Source organism: Buceros rhinoceros, unplaced genomic scaffold (assembly GCF_000710305.1).
Source record: "Buceros rhinoceros silvestris isolate BGI_N320 unplaced genomic scaffold, ASM71030v1 scaffold21031, whole genome shotgun sequence".
In the NCBI taxonomy this organism is placed as follows: Eukaryota; Metazoa; Chordata; class Aves; order Bucerotiformes; family Bucerotidae; genus Buceros; species Buceros rhinoceros.
Genome location: NW_010392773.1, coordinates 37,955 through 56,565, shown reverse-complemented (window position 1 = coordinate 56,565; position 18,611 = coordinate 37,955). Strand labels below are relative to the sequence as shown.

Here is an 18,611-nt window from a genome sequence, read left to right as displayed (position 1 = left end):
CGGCGGTGACCCAGCAAGTGTGGGACAGACACCTCGTAGGCTCAGGCAGCCGCTGAGGAGACTGTAAGTCATGATGCTGCTGTTTGTGGCAGAATCTCCTCGGCTCTTAGCTTTGGGGTTGGCCTGCCTAACATCCTCTGGCACTTGTGACAGGAACGAGAAAAGTCTGAGCTTGCTACAGAGGCAGATAATGGATTTGCCTCTGTGTTTGCAGTGCAGCTCTGACCCACCCCAGAGACATAATTCTTTGTAGACTCAGGGTTATATACTGCCCTTACCTCTTAGGATAGGGACGTTTTATTGAATTTGTGGCTTGATAATGAAGCTTTGCTCAAAAAAAATCCCTGGTGTCCTTTTTCCCCTGGGAGGAATTCTGCAAGAGGGTTGAAAGATAACAACGAGTTCATTTGAACTTGTGCACAAAATAATTTGCTGAAGAGATATAAATTTCTCTTTATTGGAAAGACTGGCAAGGAGTTTTCTCGATGCCACTGAACACTTCCAACAGTTGCTCAAGATGGACTTAAACTGGCCCTTAAGGAATAACGTGTTGAAATTAAAATATTGCGATGACACTACCAAATGTCTGGAGCAGTAGATAACCTCATGAGATTAGTTGATTTGAATGTTTTTCTGTGTTTACTGAAAGAATAAATAAGCTGCATCTGCTTTAAGCAACTCCGTGATTTTAGTTTAACTTGTTCCTGGTTTTGGGTTTCCATTGTTGGTTTGTTTTTTTTTTTTTTCTCTTTTTCAGATAACACTGTGATACAAGACTTATTTATTGAAATATATTTTGTGGAGTGAAGTAGACAAGCAACATAGAAAAAGTGTAATAATTTATAAGTAATGACAGTTCATTTATCTTTAGATGCGTATTTGTTCTTTGTCATTAATCCAAAAGGTCTTTGGTGGAAGCAAAGAAGCAAGTATCTGTGTTTGTATAGACCTAAAGTGTGCTGGAGGGTAAATTACGCCATTCACCCAAGAGTTTTTCATACAAGCGAGCCTTGGTGTAAATGGGCCAGAAGCAGAACGTTTTGGTATAACAAATATGTTTACAGCCATGACTTTTTATACTACAGATTTTCTAAACTTTTAACTTCTTCTTCCAAAGGACTTAGAAAAGTGAACAATCGCATGTCACGAATTAAGAGTACTATAGAGTCTGTTTCAAAAGCAGTGTCTGGCACTCACAGTGAGCTGGTGTCACGGATAGCTCGATTAAAGTCACACTCAGGTTCTCTGGGAAAAGCAAATAAAAGTAATGCAGATGCACATAACATCAGTGCAAATCCGGAAAATGATAAACAAGTCACTGATGCCAGAACTCAGGAAGATTGCAACAGAGGCCCAGCTGCAGAGAAATCCACTTGTGCAAGTGAAAGCTTGGATTCTATGTTAGTAAGCTCAAATGACTCTAATGAAGATACTCTGAAAGATTCAGCGTCTATGAAAAGCCACCTTTTTCATGTAAGCTACTTTTCTACAAATTTTGGAGAGACTTACGACTTTGTGGCTGATCATATCAACTGGTATTTTAATAATAATTTTGTTATGGATCAAGTGAAAAAAAGGGATGCTTTATTACAGGACTCTAAAAGCGAGGAGAGGGATAAGGTTGATTCATCAGAAAAGACCATAATGAGTGAAGAAAAGACGGTGGATTCAGCAGCTCCTTTAGCTCCTGAAGCAGAGACTCTGGGTGCTGAAAAGATGCATACTGCTCTTCCAGCTTCCGCTAAAAGAAGTATTGCAAACTTTCTTTCATATCCCAGTAACAGTGTACAAGCTTTTGTAGACAGTTACATTGGTGGGTTGGTTCCCAAGTTGAGATCCGATGCTAAAGTTGTGCCACAAGTAAAGAGTAAAGAGCCAGAACAGGAAGTGTCTGAGAAGAATGAGGAGGACAAAGCAAAAGAGGCTAAAACTGCAGAAGAGAGGGAAAAGCATCTGTCTCTCCAGAGAGAAAAGGCAAGTCTTTGTTTACTGTTATTTCAATAGATCTTAGTTCTTTGTATATTTTATGCAAGTGTGTATATACACATTATTCACACATATGTATATACCTATATCTAAACTTAAATATACATACATATACGCACATATGTAGTTAAATAAGTGTATACCTATGTATGTACTTACACATTTACTTACATGTATGTCCTCATATAGATAAGTATATGTATGTATGTACAATATATTAAAACTATATACTTATATAAATATTTAAGGTATATGTAAACTTACATATACGTATATGTACTTACACATACCTCAAAATGTGTATAAACTTTTTATATAAGTGCGTATATGTATATGTAAGTATATATGTAAAGTGTGTATACATGTATGTGTTCATAGACTGTACATCTATTGAGTTCATATATAGGTAGAGAGACAGTACATAAATATACATAGATGTAGGAGGTTTTGTAGTTATAGTAACCTTTCACTCCTTCATGGTCCAAATACTATGATTTCAGAGTTGCCCTGAGAATACATGTGAGCACGTGCTGACATGCTTGTTGGTGTATTGTTGCTGTGACCCATCTTTATATTCCCGGTAAACAAAGGATCCAAAGGTTGCCTGTTGGCATTTAAGCAATGCTAAGATGGTGCCTGTAGCAGAGTTCTGGTACAACATACTGACCATTACTTCTGAGAAATCTTAAAATAAAAGTTATTATTAGTCATTAATCTTGACAAATTTTACACGTTTCTTAAAGCAGTTTTATGTTATTTGTATAACTTTATCTTTTTTTAGATTATTGCAAGAGTAAGTATTGATAACAGGACTCGAGCTTTAGTTCAAGCACTACGAAGATCCTCTAATCGAAGAGTGTGTATCAGCAGGGTTGAAGAACTGACGTATCATCTTCTAGAATTTCCTGAGAGCAGAGGAGTTGCAATTAAGGTGCAAATGTCTTTATGTTTAGACAAAAAAGAAATATCTGAGAGACAGTTGATATAGAATAATATAAAATTTTCTTCTGTGCTTTTGTGGGCGAGCAGTATTTTCTATTTGTAAAGATTACAATCTAAATATCTCTTTTTATAGCTATTTTTTTAGCTGCTTCAAGCAGATTCATGCACAAACTATCAGTAGTTTACCTAAAGACTCTTTAAGATTGCAATGTTTAATTTAGAATCATACAGTGTTGTCATGTGGGTAGATATAGCTTATTTGAGTGGTAGATGAAGGTCGTACACTGTGTCCTCTGCTGCAGTTGACCAGATAGGAATGTACAGTACTGCTGATCTGCATATGCACAACAGTTTTTCTGCTTGTTTGCATGCTTCCTTTGAAGAGACATGACCAGAGTGGAGTAGAACCATCCAATAAGTTCACATAATCTAGTCCTACTCGTTCTCTTCCCTGCAGTGAGAGTACAGGAGGTGGGTGGTGGACTATTCTGGCAGTACTAGCCAAATCACAGCATTTATCGGTCTCATGCCTTTTTCTACAAGATGTGACAGATACATAACATAGATTGTAGAACTGCTGAAGAAGAGATACTTGGGAATGCAGCGCAGGTCAGGTGAATCAGTCAGGGCACAGGTCAGGCATCTGCATAAATAGATGTGAATGACTTTATTTTGAAAGATTATGTTCACTACTCCCATTTTGATTGTAATACTCTGTATCTTTGTGATAATAATTGCGTATTTAAAATTACTCAGCTTGAGAAAGAATTTTTTTTAATTAATGCAGTTAGGCATTTCTTGTTTTGAGGCAGAGGGATACTGATTCAACAAAATCTGGGATTTTATCTACACTTGTGTTCCATACTTCAGTTTATATTTGGCCAATGTGACAGTAAAATCAGTAAAACTAAACTGCTGGTAAATATTTGTCTGTTGTCTACTTGAAAGCTTTACATTTTGCCTCGATTGTTTTATTCTGATAGGTAGTTACTTGAGCAATGAGGTGTGTATGATATAATGTTGGAATCCTTCCCTTTGTTAGAAATAGAGATGGGTAAATACAGATTTAAAGAAGTTCTCCTCTGAGTTTAATATATTACTTCTAAACTTAAATGCCAAACTAGTAAATGTAAGCATGGATTCTTTTGGTATAAACATGTAGTTAGAATGAAATATCTTTGTATTCACCAACAGGAAAAATTAATCCCATGCCTTCTGCGACTGAGACAGGCAAATGACGAAAGTCTTCAGGCTGCCGTTAGAGAGACTTTAGCTATACTTGGATATACGGACCCTGTGAAAGGCTGGGGAGTTCGAGTCCTCACTATTGATGGAGGAGGAACAAGGTGAAACCTCTGGACTTTATATAGTTTTAGCCTTTTTTGTAGTGTAACTGGAAATAAAATTTCAGTTTCTTTTTGATAAGTTTGTGCTAAAAGATGTAATTTATGATTGATAGTTGTATTACATTTGACTATCCAAGTGATGGGTATTGGTTTTTTGTACATTTGTGGTTGAACTTCCATGCATTAGTTTGGAACTATGACACTGAAATTACCCGTTCAAAGTTGGCTACACACTTAAGCACTTCAGTGCTTGGATTATTGGCTCTTTCTCCTTTTGGAGGTAAACTAGATAGTATTTGAGTTAGTCCGCTCACAAGTTTAATCTCAGAATTACAACACTGGTGTAAAATGGTAGAAGATTATACTCCTATGATTGTGGTGTCTTGTACTTTTCTAGAGTACTCCTGCCATAGCAGGACTGATTTCATACAAAAGAATGAATAGGCTAGTGGTGAAAGCTACTCTATCCATGCTATTAATTTACATTTCTTCTACAACTAATGCTTTTTTTCTTTAATTTATGCACAACATACCCTTAGTTACATGTGCTCTTGTTTTGTATGAATTTATGCACCTACTACAATTTGTAAAGAGTAGTAGGAGAAGCCTATTGATTACATTTGAAGTCTGATGTTTACTAAAAGCTGTGTTTTCAGGCAGAAATCTTGCTAGCAAATATTTACTGAATCACAAATATTTATTCATAGAAAGTGCAGTATTTTAGAAGTACGGTTTCATAAAATTTTTGTTTCCCCGTATTTCTTTGCTTTCATCAAAATCAGTTGCCTTCAATAAGGAGTAAGTGTATGTCGAAACTTCAACATTTGTGTTTTTTCTAAAAGTTCATGGTAAACTATAATATTTTACAAAGTAGAAAGAAGTATGATTCACAGATAGTGACATGATGCCTGTATGTATAAATAAAGTGTGTTAACTAATCTGGATTTAACTAATACTAGATTTCTAGGTGTTCAGAGAGCGAGCCTGAGTACTGACTGCTGTCAGTCGTGCCGCTTAATTGATGGTGTGCATCAGGTTGTAGTTTTGGATTGGGTTTTCTCCTGCTCTTCAGCACAAGCAGGGCATACCTAGGGGCAGCATGCAGGTGGTGTCATTCTCATCAGAATGTGTTGGCAAAATGGTACTTGGTTTGGTGCTCTTATTGCCATACAGAGTTCTCTAGCTGTAGCCTAGCAGAGTTAGCACCTCTGCATGCCAGATACCGTGTTTCATGCTGTAGAAGTCTGGTGGTCTGAAATGCACCTCTCCCATTGTTTCAGACACATTGAATTGAGTCAGAAAAAACCCACAGAAAAATGGTATGGCACAAGGGGCGTTATACAGCCTTGTTAAGACTAGACTTTAAGTGTTGGGTGGTGTGGATGCAGTAAAATCTATCCTGAGTCTACATCCACAGAGGATGATCATCCCTGGCCTTTGACATAAAACAGTATGATAGTGGCTGTTGAGTACTATTTCTGGTATGCCTGTATATGTGATTTGTATCTAGTATTCATCATTCCATTTTAATTGTGTTCTGCTCTTTTGTTCCCAGAAATATTCAAGATTCTTACTGTTGTAGTTATTACATTATAAGTTGTTATAATTAAATAAGGATGGGCTTAATTAGAGCTATGTAAGATAAAACTACCAGTGTATGTGAAGGCAATTTTTGTGTTTCAGGGGTTTAGTTGCACTTCAGACTCTACGGAAACTAGAAGAACTAACTGGAAAGCCGGTTCATCAACTTTTTGACTACATTTGTGGTGTAAGCACAGGTAATTGTTAACCTCAAGAAATTGTCTGTCAATATAGTAGAAGAACATCTGAGAATGAATGTAGATTTTGCAGAACTTGCCAGTTTCTGACTTTGAGTGTAAGCTGAGAAAGTACAGGTGTGATTTCTAAAGTCTGGTTTTTATCTTCTGAACAAGAACTTTGGGTGATTCTTGATATACTTGTAGCTTCAAACTGATTTGTCATGTTTTCAATGAATGTGAAACCTTCGTTTTGCTTTGCAGAGAAAGACCTGGTCTTGTTGGAACAACTTGAACGTGAATCATCAGTATATCTTGCAGCAAAGAAGCTAACCACATATTGGCTTGCATGCACAAGAACATACCCAACCAATTAAGGGTCTTTGGACACTATATGTGTAGTTTGGGGTTCCTCAGTAAACCCTTAATCGGTTGGGTATGTTCTTATACACACTGATTGAGTCTGTCAGAGGGCCAGCTAGATGATCAGGAAAACAGAGGTCATGATATATAGGGAGAGAATGCAAAAACTGGGTTTATTCACCCTTAAGAAGAAAAGGCGAAGGGGAGGCATCATTGCTGTTTCAGCTAATGGAAAAATACAAAGAAGATGAAACTAGACTCTTCTTGAAGGTGCAGAGTGACAGGAGAAAAGCCAACAGACAAGCTAGAATATGGGAAGTTACAATTAGGTATAAAGAATCATGTTTTCCTTCCAAGGGTGATCAGACACTGAAAGGAGTTACCTGCACAGGCTGTGTCATTTACATCCCTGGAGATACTCAAAACTGCTGAACAAGTCCCGAGTTGAGTAACCTGTTCTAATTGAACCTGTTGGAACAGAAAGTTGGGCTAGATGATAGTTTGAGGCCCCTCCCAGCCTTAATTACTTCTGTGACTCAATGATAAGTTACTCCTCCCTAGGAAGCATGAAACTAAACCATAATTAATTTTTAAAAGACTAATCTCTTTTGGAAATGATGCTAGACCAGTAGCAGCATAATGCTAATTTCTAACATAGGAGTTATCATGTAGCTCAGTAGCTCAGTTTCCTTTAGAAACCCACATTCTTCGACTTTTTAAATTTTATTTTATTTTATTTTACTATACAGTTTAATTCAGAAATAACACTAAATGCAGAGCACCATGACTAGGTAAAATGTTTGTGTTTCCAGAGATTTGCCTAATAGGCTCAAAATAGTAGAGAAGAGGAGAAGGTTTAGGTCTACTAGACAGAACATAGTTCCCTGCTTTCTTGGACTTACTATTTTTAATAGCCTGAAAAAAATCCTTTATTAGGTAATTTATCAGTAAGTGGTTGTTTCTTTGGAAGATAGTTTCACTACAAGACACTTCTCTAATGGCTTCTTCAATCATATTAAAGACATTTTTTCTTTGATAGAGAGGCCTGATGTTCTTTATTTTATCCCACTACTCTAATTAGAACTGACTTTACTCTTAATTCTTCACCAGATTTTGGGTTTTGTAACTGCTAGTATGTTTAATATGTTCTTTTAAGCTTTGTTTACACTACCAAGCTTTTCTCTGCAGTAGTCCAGCATGCAACAGTAAGTGACAAGACATGGCTGGGAGAGGTTGTATGTATCTGTCAGCACGTGCTAGTGGTGCACTTAACCTTTTCAGTTTATGTTGACAGTACCTATGCCAATAGGATTTCCAGAATCTAGCAGCTGCATGAATTGTGCTTTACAGAAGTGATGTATTAAATGATAGGAAAGATCTCTCGTGCATTACAGTTCTCTAATTTTTTGTGCTGTGCTTTTTCGCATCTCTTCATTTGTTTAACGGTTTTGCCTTTGAGGCTTAGAAATAATCAATTTGTGGTGAATTAGCATCACAGAGGTCTGTCCTTGTAGTTAGCTTCCCTGTAGTCCTCTTCACTGGTCCTCACAGGGTGTAAATTCAGGCAATACCTGAGAAAGATCACTGTAAAGATGCTGTAATGGGCCCTAAGTTGCATACTTAGGCAACTTGCCTATTGCTGAGTGCAATCTCTGGGCATGGGAGCACTGGAAAATCTGCAAGCACATGCAATGCAATGATGGCCGCTGAACTTTTTTTATGGAGAGCTAAGTTAACGTAAGTTCTCTACTGAGTTTGTGCCTGTTCTGTGCAAAAATCCCAAGATGAAAACAAGGCAGTTGAGAGGAGGAAGTGCCATTGCCCCATGAACTGAGCTGCTGGAAATTCTGTAAGTGAGGGTGATTATTGCTGTTCTCCAGAGTATGATGTGCTTTCACAGGTGCACAGAGCACTTAACCCATTGAAGACAGTTTATGTGCAGGTGTGCTGTGGGTGTGACTTCTATGTTCTTTCCGCTGCTCCATGAGGTCTCCCAGTATAGCAAAGTTACTTCTTAGTGGTGGTGCACCTATAATTCAGTCACAGGGAGCAGTTTATAACTTAAAGAGCATATGATGAGGCAGAGTGCATACTATCACATTTTGAAATGTGCTGGCCTGCCCCAAGAATTTTAAAAACATGGTTTCTTTCTGAGTATCTATAATGATCTAATTATTAATGGCATTTAGATGCATCATATGAGGAATTTGATCATCGACGTACTGTCATAGAAGCTGATCTCTAAGCATATTGTTTTCCAGTGCATTTTACTACAAAAGCATCTGAGTTGTGCTAGTGTCTTTGATCATCAGTTTTGGATGTATGTGAAGGACTTCACATTAGGATATTGGCCCAAAATAATTCCTCCCGGTTTGTTAAGAACAGCATAGGGCCATGTATTCTCTGAGCCTTCAGTGATGTGTAGATGAGGAGCCTCCTTAAACAAAGCTTTGATTTTGACCTTACTGGCCTGTGTCTTGTTACCATCCAGCAGGTTTCAGCGAAGCATTTTAATTTCTACCTTGACTCTGATACTATCTACTGCCACTTGCATGCTGATGCAGTTCTTGATTCTGTTTCTCAGGAGGTGAAGGGAAAATGAGTTTGCATTTCATTTGAATTTTGGCCCTTTGCCTTTGAAACTGTTCACCAAAATAGAAAATGCATGGTATTGTAGAACTGGTACTGGAGAGTTAAGAAGAACAGAAGGGAGTGGAGGATTTGCATGACTTAGGAAAATGTTGCTTCTCTGCTGGTAGATGTTTCATCTGTGTTGAATACAGGCATTTGGTGATTCAGCAGTTGAGGAAGTTTCTCTTGATGAAACTTTGATGTGTCAGGTAGGCCCAGGTTATATTATGCGTATGTGGTACATTTTAAGAAATTGAGATCATCAGTCCATTGACACTTAGCTGTTGTGGTGGGGTTTGTGAGAGCAAAAGAAGTTAGAAGTCCTGTTTCCTTTAAAGCCATCTCTGAATTTCTTCACATAGTTCTTTCTACATATGTGTTTTATTCTTACTCCGTTTCAAGAATTTACTCCCATTTTAAATTAATTTTATTCAAACCTAGGCATTAATTTTGAAACTGGAAAAATAATGTGTCCCAGTTATTCCTAATGCTAAATAACATGTCCTTGCAGTATTGCAAAATTAGATTTAAAAGTTGTATATGTTCCTTTCAGTTTAACATATGTAAGAATTGTAGGAATGCATTAACTGTATTTTTCAGTGATACTCTGCTACCATGGTTTTTGGATGCAGTTGTTTTGATCCTACAAGGGTACATCATAGGGGTTTTTTTAGGCACACACTAGATGGCAGTATGTATGAATGACTAATTATAAAATGGTTGCAACCAAATGTGTTACAAAGTAGTAAAAATTCGCTTCCTTTTACAGAATTTTCCTAGAATTTTTCTTTACTGACTCAAGAGTTTGCCAGATTGCAAGTAATAGTCTAAATACATATTTTTAATACCATAGCATAGTCTTCTCTTACTCGCTTCTCTTTCCAAATAAAGCACTGGATTTAATTTGCTTTCTTCCACATACTTTTTTTCAGGGATGAAATCTACAAAATGAAACAGTGCTATTTTTCAGCTTCTCATAGTTCTGTTTTTGAAAGTAAGCTCTACCTATCTTGGATATGCCGTTTTAAAACATAGTATGTGATCTCTGAACAGGAGTTTAGTGATATAAATGTCAATTGATCTTCCTTTTTCAAGATAGCTACTCTGCTAACCTGTGAACTACATTAAATGGTAATCCATCTTGATAATCTTAATCCACGCTATATTTTACATTTCAAAATATTTCTTTTTCAGGAGCTATATTAGCTTTTATGTTGGGATTGTTCCATATCCCTCTGGATGATTGTGAAGAACTGTATCGCAAGTTAGGATCAGATGTTTTTAAGCAGAATGTCATTGTTGGAACAGTCAAAATGGGCTGGAGCCATGCTTTTTATGACAGTGATATATGGGAAAAAATGCTCAAGTAAGTAAAAAATGATCAGGTGAAAAATAATTAGTACAATGTCTGAGAGCCTTTGGTTTTGTTATTGTTTCACTGGTAAGCAAATTCTTACGGCTAGAAAGGATTAGCATATACTCTCATTCTTTTGAAATAGCTGTTTTCATGTTTACAAAAACGCTGAAAGCCTTTAATGTAATGATTTCTGTCTCTGGGGACTAAAGTAAGCTTTAGTGTACTGATTTCTGATTATATTCCTGTGTGCTTACTAGCTCTGCTGAATCTGACTCGTTATAGATCCACTACAAATTTCGCTAGCCACCTGCTGTGCCTTTTTTCCTATAGGAGACATGGTGAGAAATGAAGTAATGTGCTGTAGTAGGGATTTTTATTCTTGGCTGCCATATTGAGGGGTTTTGCCCATGCCCCTTTCTTTGAAAAGGAAAATGAGTTGTAAGGGTTGCAAGGAAAAAATATCTGCTGTGTTGCAGTTGCCAAAGAAATGGTATTTGTTTGTAGATAAGCATGCAAATGCATTAATGGCTATTCAGGAAAAGTCACTGGAATGAATTATTATATTACAAGTTTTATTACTTGGTTTGATTCATCTGCATTTGTGTTGATAGTTTCATTGCTAATCATTTTTAGTAAACTAATGTAATAGTTTCCCAAACAGTGTAAGCTGGCACTGCTGCTGAAAGAACTGAAACAACCTTCTCTGAGAGCAAATGTAAAATCGTAAAAAGTTTCTTTGGATAAGTAATGACAGGTTCCTTTGGGAACATGGTTAATTTGTTCTATAAGATGGAAAGAGTTTTTCCTAGATATTGTAGTGGGAATACCTGTGCTGTCTGAGTATTAAGCATCTCACTTCTTTGCTGAAATGGAGAGAGAGGCTTTCAAGCATTCTTTTGTGCTCTTGCATATCTTTAGGAATAAATGTGTTTATCAAATTAATAAAATGAGTTTTTCTTCTCAAATACCTGGAGTTCCTCTTTTTTTTTTTTAGAAAAGAGATTTTTCTCTGTCTTCCCTCTTTTCCACCACTGCCAACTAAAAGAAGTCTTGTGAAAATCAGTATTACTTTGAAGTATCTTACGTGCCTTTAATTAAACACTGTTGTGCTTTGCAGCTACAGTGACGTAAAACACTCGTGTTACAAAAAGCCAGGCGCTTATATTATACATAAATTAAAATTAAAATGGAATTTACTGATGACCAAATGGCTTTTTGTTGACCTAATTCTCCAGCTACGCCCACACATTTTATTGAAACAGTAGGGATTTCTGCAGGCTTCTGTGTGATGTGGAAGCCTAGTTTTAAGAAGGGAATTGAAAGGTTGTGTAACATCTCTTTATGGCAATGAGAAGGTCAGGTCTAACTTTCAGTCATTGCATGGGAAAACTGCTTCGTGTTTTGTTTGAAGTTTAAAAGCCTTAGTTGTGCTGGGTGTGCTTTTTTGTTTAAATGGTAGTAGAACTGTCAGCGTTGCTTGAAATAGGGAGTACCTTTAACAGTATACATTTAGCCCAACCATGATATTGGTGGTATTATTTTCTGTCAGTATTCTTGCTGAAAATAATTACGATAATGTTGCATTAGGCTAACATTGCATGCATTCATGAGGCATATTATAAAGTTAGTTTCAGAAAATGACAACTAATTTCAGTTAACTAACTTTGTTCTGAGTGCTTTAGGGAATTGATTTTATGTCTTACGTATGTGTTTATTGTAACTCTTCTTATGTACTTGTTGAAATGCAATTTGAGGACTGGTTTTAATCAGTTACTTTTATTACTTGCTGCAGAAAGCTGTACTTACTGTGCATCAGTCTCTGTAATGCTATATTGAATTGCATTTGTAAGAAGAATGTCTTACAGTTCTAAGTTTTCTGTTTTCTTTGAACTGTTGTTTACATATATAATTTTTGTCTTTCATACTGTCTTGAGACACTTCTGGAGAGATGTGCTGAGCAGCTAGGGGGTTTCATGAGCTGACTGTGATCCCATACTGGGCGTTTGTAATCTTGAAAAGCAATCAAGCACTGTATACGGGATGGGGTAAAAGTTACATGTGCTCTGTTGGTAGGAAAATGTATGATGCGTGTGTTTTGGATTACAAGCAATAATACTTCAAACCAGTATTCATCACACAAATGGAGTCAATAGTACAAATTGAGACTGCTTTCCAGTGGCTCGATGAGCAACACATTCTGTACCAGTTGGTCACTCCAGACGTGCTTAACAGATTCTGCTGCATTGTCAGTGAGATGGTCCGTCTCCTTATGGAGTATGCAATAAAAGTGTCTCCTGTAGGTTTGGTTAAGAAGTCATAGCTTCCTGTACTTTTGTTGTTGTTAGAAGGGATAAAAGTTACAATTTTGCTTTTCAGATTGAATGCTCTTTCTCCTGACTGTTTGGTTCTACCCTGGCTGTAGGCCATCAGAATGTTTCTTTAAGCATATGGTTGGCAATATGTTCTTCATAGTTATTGAAATAAGTGTTGCAATATTAGTAACTTGAAGCAATGAAAGAGCAACATTTGTAAAGGAGTCTTGTTTAAGTAGGTCATGTCTAGAGGACATAGGTCACAGACAGACACAATCAAAGCAGATAAATGGAAAAACAAGATCGCAAATGACATTATGTGTAAAGTAATAACCCATGACTGGAAAAATATAAAGTGCTTACAGGATTTAAAGTAACTTTAATATCAAAAGCGATTTGGGTGTTGTCATGGACAGTTTAATGAAACATCTGTATGCTTGTAGTCAAACAAGATGACTCGGTTTGTGATGGTTGGGACTGAAAATACAGAAAATATTAATATGCTGTTATATTAATACATAGTACAGCTTCATTTAAAATACTGCTTACAGTTCCAGTTACCCCACTTTAGAGGATGTTGCTGTTGCAAGATTGGTAAAAAATCCAAATAAGTTAAAGCAGTAATTTGAGATAGTAAGATATCTTGAGAATTACCATCAAGAACAAGGAACTATTCAATAAAATTAACTTTAGGAGACTTTCTCTTTTTAACACAGTATGTGAGTAAACTGGAGTTAATTGTGTTGTGACTTTGGTAAAGAAAATAATTGAATAATGAGGCTTGACAAAGACACATATAATATGCAATTACAGTATTAACGTTAGCAACAAAACTAAAATAAATTTGGAGATTATATTAAACTTTTCTCTTTAGACCCTAACATTGCATAGTAGTTTAAGGGATTTCTTGTACCTAGTGTGAAGGATCAGTTCCTGGTCTTCATAAGAAACAAAATGTGAGAAAATAATTACTCAGTTTGACAGTTCCTGTAATTAAGTAGTGGGTATTGCTTATGCAGTTTTTTAATCTTTGCATTCAAGGTTTGGGGAAAAAAATATCTAATACAGATATTTAGGAAGAAGTAGATGAAAGTTATGCAAATCAGTAGATGTCTTTCATATCTCACTTCAGTCAGAAGTCTTTTATTTTGGTATGTTTGTGCTTCATGGTTCTCTGGTTCTCTGTGCTTCCGTCTCCTCCTGTAATCAAATAGTGAATGCAGATGGCACTCTTCTCCTTCTGGTTGGTGACTGTGAGACTGGAATTAATGCATTTACTGGAAAAAAATAAAACAGTCGTATTGATGTACGGATGGAGTCAGCAGCAGTCTTCAATCACAGAACTGGAAGCTGTCTCCTTTTCTTCCTCCCTTTCAAGGACACATACACAGCCATCCTTCAAGCACAGATATCCACTAGTGGAATCATAAATTGTCCTACTTCCAAATTTATTTTACTGTCTACATTGGGGACTACTGCTGTTGTAGCTTTTAAAGCTTCTCTTATCTTCTGTCCTGACTAGAGTGATAAAGGTGTTTTTAACAGCAAAAGAGCTACTACCTACAGTCACATTAGTGAGAGCTGTAAGTGAATGGTCTCTTAACAGCAACACATGGAATCACCTTACTTAAAAAGTGTGGTAATACTGAAAACAGTCTTTGCAGAGTAAGGTAGATGAACCACCTGTGTTTGTGGGGACTGTTCAAAGAGGGGAAGAAAACTTGCTGATTTAAATGAAAGCCTGTTTGGAGTTGTACTGAATGAGCACCTACTCTGTAGAGTTTTATACCTTTACTGTAAGCATAGGTGCTGATATGAGATCATTGGCTTGTATGCTGATATCCTTCAGTCTCCTGCACTCTGCAGGAGAGATACCTTCCAGTTACTAGTTAGAATACTGACCCTAATGCTGACATGATGAATAGTTAAGATGCTGACCATTCATGGGATTTTGCTGTTGGATTTTTAACAGTGTATGCGCTTGAAAAAATTTCCCCTCTAAAGGGAATGTTAAATGCATATTAAGTTATTGTTGTGGAAGATTACATGCAGATGTTTTAACTTCCTTCTAAGTCATGTAAAATGGGTCTTTCTTTCATTAGCTTTTTCCATAATGGTTCAGGAGAGTAATTTTTATTACTATAAAACTGCTTAGTAAAGGTGTTGATTTTTTTTAATCTGAAATGTAGCAAAGTACTTAATTTTCCTCTCACAAAGTAGTTGAGTAATCCCAATGATTAAGTATCTGGTGAAGTGAGTAACCGAATCAAGACTTCAATCACTCTTCAGACTTCTTTCCAACAGCCTAGAAGGTTTGAAATATTGGTTTGTTGGAGTCAACCATAAAAATCTGATTAGTAAAGTGAAATCCAAGCAATGCTTATTTTAAGTGCAGTGTTCTCAGGAATAAGGATGATAAAAATGTCTTTGTTCATGCTAAACTGATGGAACATTTTCAAATTTTACGCTTTATTTGTAGAGAAAAAATGGGCTCAAATCTTATGATTGAAACTGCAAGAAATTCCAAATGTCCAAAGGTAAGTACAGTTTTCTAAGGCAAATACTAATTCTGTATTCCACAAGTACTTTTAAGAGTTCTGAGTGTCCCTACTGTCTACTATCCCTAGAAGAATATTGGATAATCGGAATGAATGTGGATATGCTCTCCAAGCTCCCATATGAGAGGGATGCTTTTAAAGGATAAAAATTCCTTAAATTCTTAAACTTCTGCAGCAATTTCTCATATTGTTATTTAATACTTAAGTTAATATGTTTAAGGGATGGTGAAAGGCTTATAAGCAGACAAGTACTAGGTCAGCTTCTTGAAGTTGTGCAAAGTTTGGTTTTTTATAGAAGAGAATTCTAGTATCTGGAGATCCTGTCACATCAGTAGTGATCTGTATTATTGTGCAAGTGAGAGAAGGGGCTTTCTCCTCACTTTTGTGTGGATTACCATGTTTTCTCAAGTCACATATGTAGGCCCCAAGATCTCTACTCTTCCTGTATGATATAAAGGGCATCAGTTGATTGGAGGAGTGTTACATAGAGCAGCAGCATGAGAATGAAAGATGAGAAAGCATGGGTATTTTATTTTTGGTGAAGGATAGGGTGTGAAGAAAGAAGAGAAATATAATAGCACGTATTTCAGAACAATCTGTAATTAACAGGTGTTTTGGTGTCACAGCACTATTCAATGCTTTACTGTTAAATGGAAGATAATCACATTTTTCTAAACATAGAAACATGTGCTCGACTGACCGCGTTCCTAGTCCATGTCTAAAACAAGGGCATGAAAAGGCTGGAGTGGTATATTGCTTTCTGAGGGAGAAGCTATCCTACAGCAACTTGAAAGTTATCTTTGAACTGGGATCTTTGGCTTCCTTCCATGTTCTTCAGTGATAAAATGTGAATATAAATAGAGCTGAAACTAGCTATTCCCAGTAATCACTTTGTAGTGCAGGCAGCGGTGGCACTCTTTATGAGGCACAGTAAAATCAAAATAAAATACTCAGTTGTGTGTTCTGCTGTGAGATGAGTTTTTCTAGAAGGTGCTCAGCACTTTACAACTCAAACTGCATCACGAAGTGGAAGCATATATGAATATTACCAAAAATACATCCAATCGTTGGTTTGATAAGTTTTCCCAAGTGTTTTTTTTTTTTCTTATGGCTTCTAGCAGTGCTTAGAACCAAACCATCCTTTTGACAAAAGCAGGAAGCTTTTTCTTCATCAAATGATGGAGTACGAATCATGCATCTGTTTTCCTTCTGCATTGTCATATAGAAGTTACACTTTTATTGTTTTCTTTTCTATAAGGATGGACTTCCTGTGAATTCAATGATTTAACTTACGTAGCTGAAGAATGGAAATTAATGCAGTTATATCACAGGGTCAGCTGCTAACGCTGTTGAATAACAATGCACAAAGCTCCCTACTCTGTAAAACAGTGAACAAAATAGGATTGAACACCCACTTGGCTGCTAAAGAGTTGTGTTCTGACAGAGCCAAGCAGGCTGGGTCCATTATCACTGAAAGGTCTTGCACATTCTAACCCTTACCCATAACTACAGGTACTCTGACCTCTGTAGGGTGTAATTTTTTGCAGTCATATGTTTTATTTTATGGAAATACTGTTTAGGCCTTTGACTTAGATTTACAGATATGATTTTTGTCAATGATGTTTCAGTGTGCTTGTGAAAAAACTTGAAAGATTTATGTCTGATTCTTTTGGTTTTTTCTTTGGGAGACATTCTTCTTGCAGTCCTTTAACTCAGGTTGCAATATTAAATAATCATTTTAATGGAGTAAGAAACTGATTTGACACTTATAACATTTGTATTCAATAGCACTACTGCATTTCTGGTTACAGACTTTTGAGAATGAACTACTATTCATAAAGGCAAAACTTCTAAAAATCATGGATGACACCAGCTTTTTGTTTGAATATCAGTGAATAGACAATGGTAGGGTTAGAATAACTAGTGGAAACAATTTATTTCAAGTTAAAAATAGCATTTTCTTTAGGGAGTTTGGTTTTTTTGGTTGGTTGGGGAATTCTACTTTCACTTTTTAAAATTTAGACAGGCATTACAAGGAAGTAAATGAATAATGAATGGAGTAGGATTCTAGAGACACATTTAATGTATAAATTGAATTTTGTGTTGTGGGAAGCTGTCATTTTCATATTGTTGTGGTTATTATCATCATATGTAACTACTTTTGTTCCTGTTAACTCACCAGGTAGCTGCTGTAAGCACCATTGTAAACAGAGGAACACCACTGAAAGCATTTGTTTTTAGAAACTACAACCATTTTCCTGGTGTTAAATCTCATTATATTGGAGGCTGTCAGTATAAACTGTGGCAGGCCATTAGAGCATCATCTGCTGCACCGGGTTACTTTCAGGAATATGTTTTGGGCAACGATCTTCATCAAGTAAGTTGACATTTTCTCCTTTAGCAAATATTTTCCAATATTGTATCTGAGAAAGTTGTCTGAATTTCTGAATGAGTACTAAACAAATAAGTTGGTAGCAGAAAGGAAATCTAGGACAGATAGGGGCAAGAAATGTAAGTTTTAGCTTGTATAGCCCTTCTAGAACTAGAAAGGGTATGGGCTTAAAAATCTTAGTCTTCTCGATACAAACTTAAGCTCTTCTGCTGTTCCTTTCTTCTCTGTCTGGAAGGAAACCTTATATGAGTTGTAAATTGCCTCTGACTTCCTGCTTACGACTAGTATTTCATTGAGCATTATTTCACTAAACAGATGGTGTGACTTAAAATCTAACAATACTCTAAAGTGTGAAAAAAATAAGTTACGCGTTTCAGTTTTCCTTTTATTAGTGCATAACTCCAGTTTGTGGTCTACTTATAATTCTTTCCGTTGATAGCTTGTTAAGCTCTACCCTGATTCTGAGCTAGTAAAAAAGAATAAGAGATGCCACGGCAGTAAGATAAAACCCAGAGGACAACTGCAAAAGAAATTCCCTGGAGGATAAGGATAAAGCAATGTCTCCTACCAACAGTGTATGCTATTTTATTGTTGGTGACCCTGGTTAGTAAAGAGGAAGGCAAATTAATTTCTTTAGTAGTTTTTTAACCATGTGTTCTTGTCCTCCAATGCCCCTTTATTGTTCTGCAGCTCTCTGAGTTTTTAAAGAATCCTTTTTACAGTATGCATTAATTTAAAACTATTAGTATTTTTTTTAAATAATAAGTATTTATTTTCAAAAAGGTCTGATGCAGTTCAGTGGCAGAAAAGACTACAAAAGGTGACTGAACCTAAGACCACCAACAAAACCAGCATAGGATTCTATCACTTAAATTTAGAGAAAGCATCGATTACTTTTCCATCATATTAATTTGTATGATGGCATTAACCTTAACTACTAGAAAGCAGTAATAGCATATTTTGAGTG

At 36.3% G+C, this 18,611-nt stretch overlaps 1 protein-coding gene across 1 annotated transcript in view; it reads left to right on the top strand.

The window, feature by feature from the left end:
- The first annotated feature begins 760 nt into the window (after nt 1–760).
- PNPLA8 (patatin-like phospholipase domain containing 8) overlaps nt 761–18,611 on the top strand; it is a 37,956-nt gene continuing 20,105 nt past the window's right edge. The window contains exons 1-7 of the mRNA XM_010144624.1: nt 761–1,974; nt 2,768–2,917; nt 4,123–4,274; nt 5,958–6,052; nt 10,220–10,391; nt 15,174–15,231; nt 17,435–17,629. Of these exons, the coding sequence (XP_010142926.1) occupies nt 850–1,974; nt 2,768–2,917; nt 4,123–4,274; nt 5,958–6,052; nt 10,220–10,391; nt 15,174–15,231; nt 17,435–17,629 (1,947 nt within the window). The 5' untranslated portion in view covers nt 761–849. The remainder of the gene's footprint in view (nt 1,975–2,767; nt 2,918–4,122; nt 4,275–5,957; nt 6,053–10,219; nt 10,392–15,173; nt 15,232–17,434; nt 17,630–18,611) is intronic.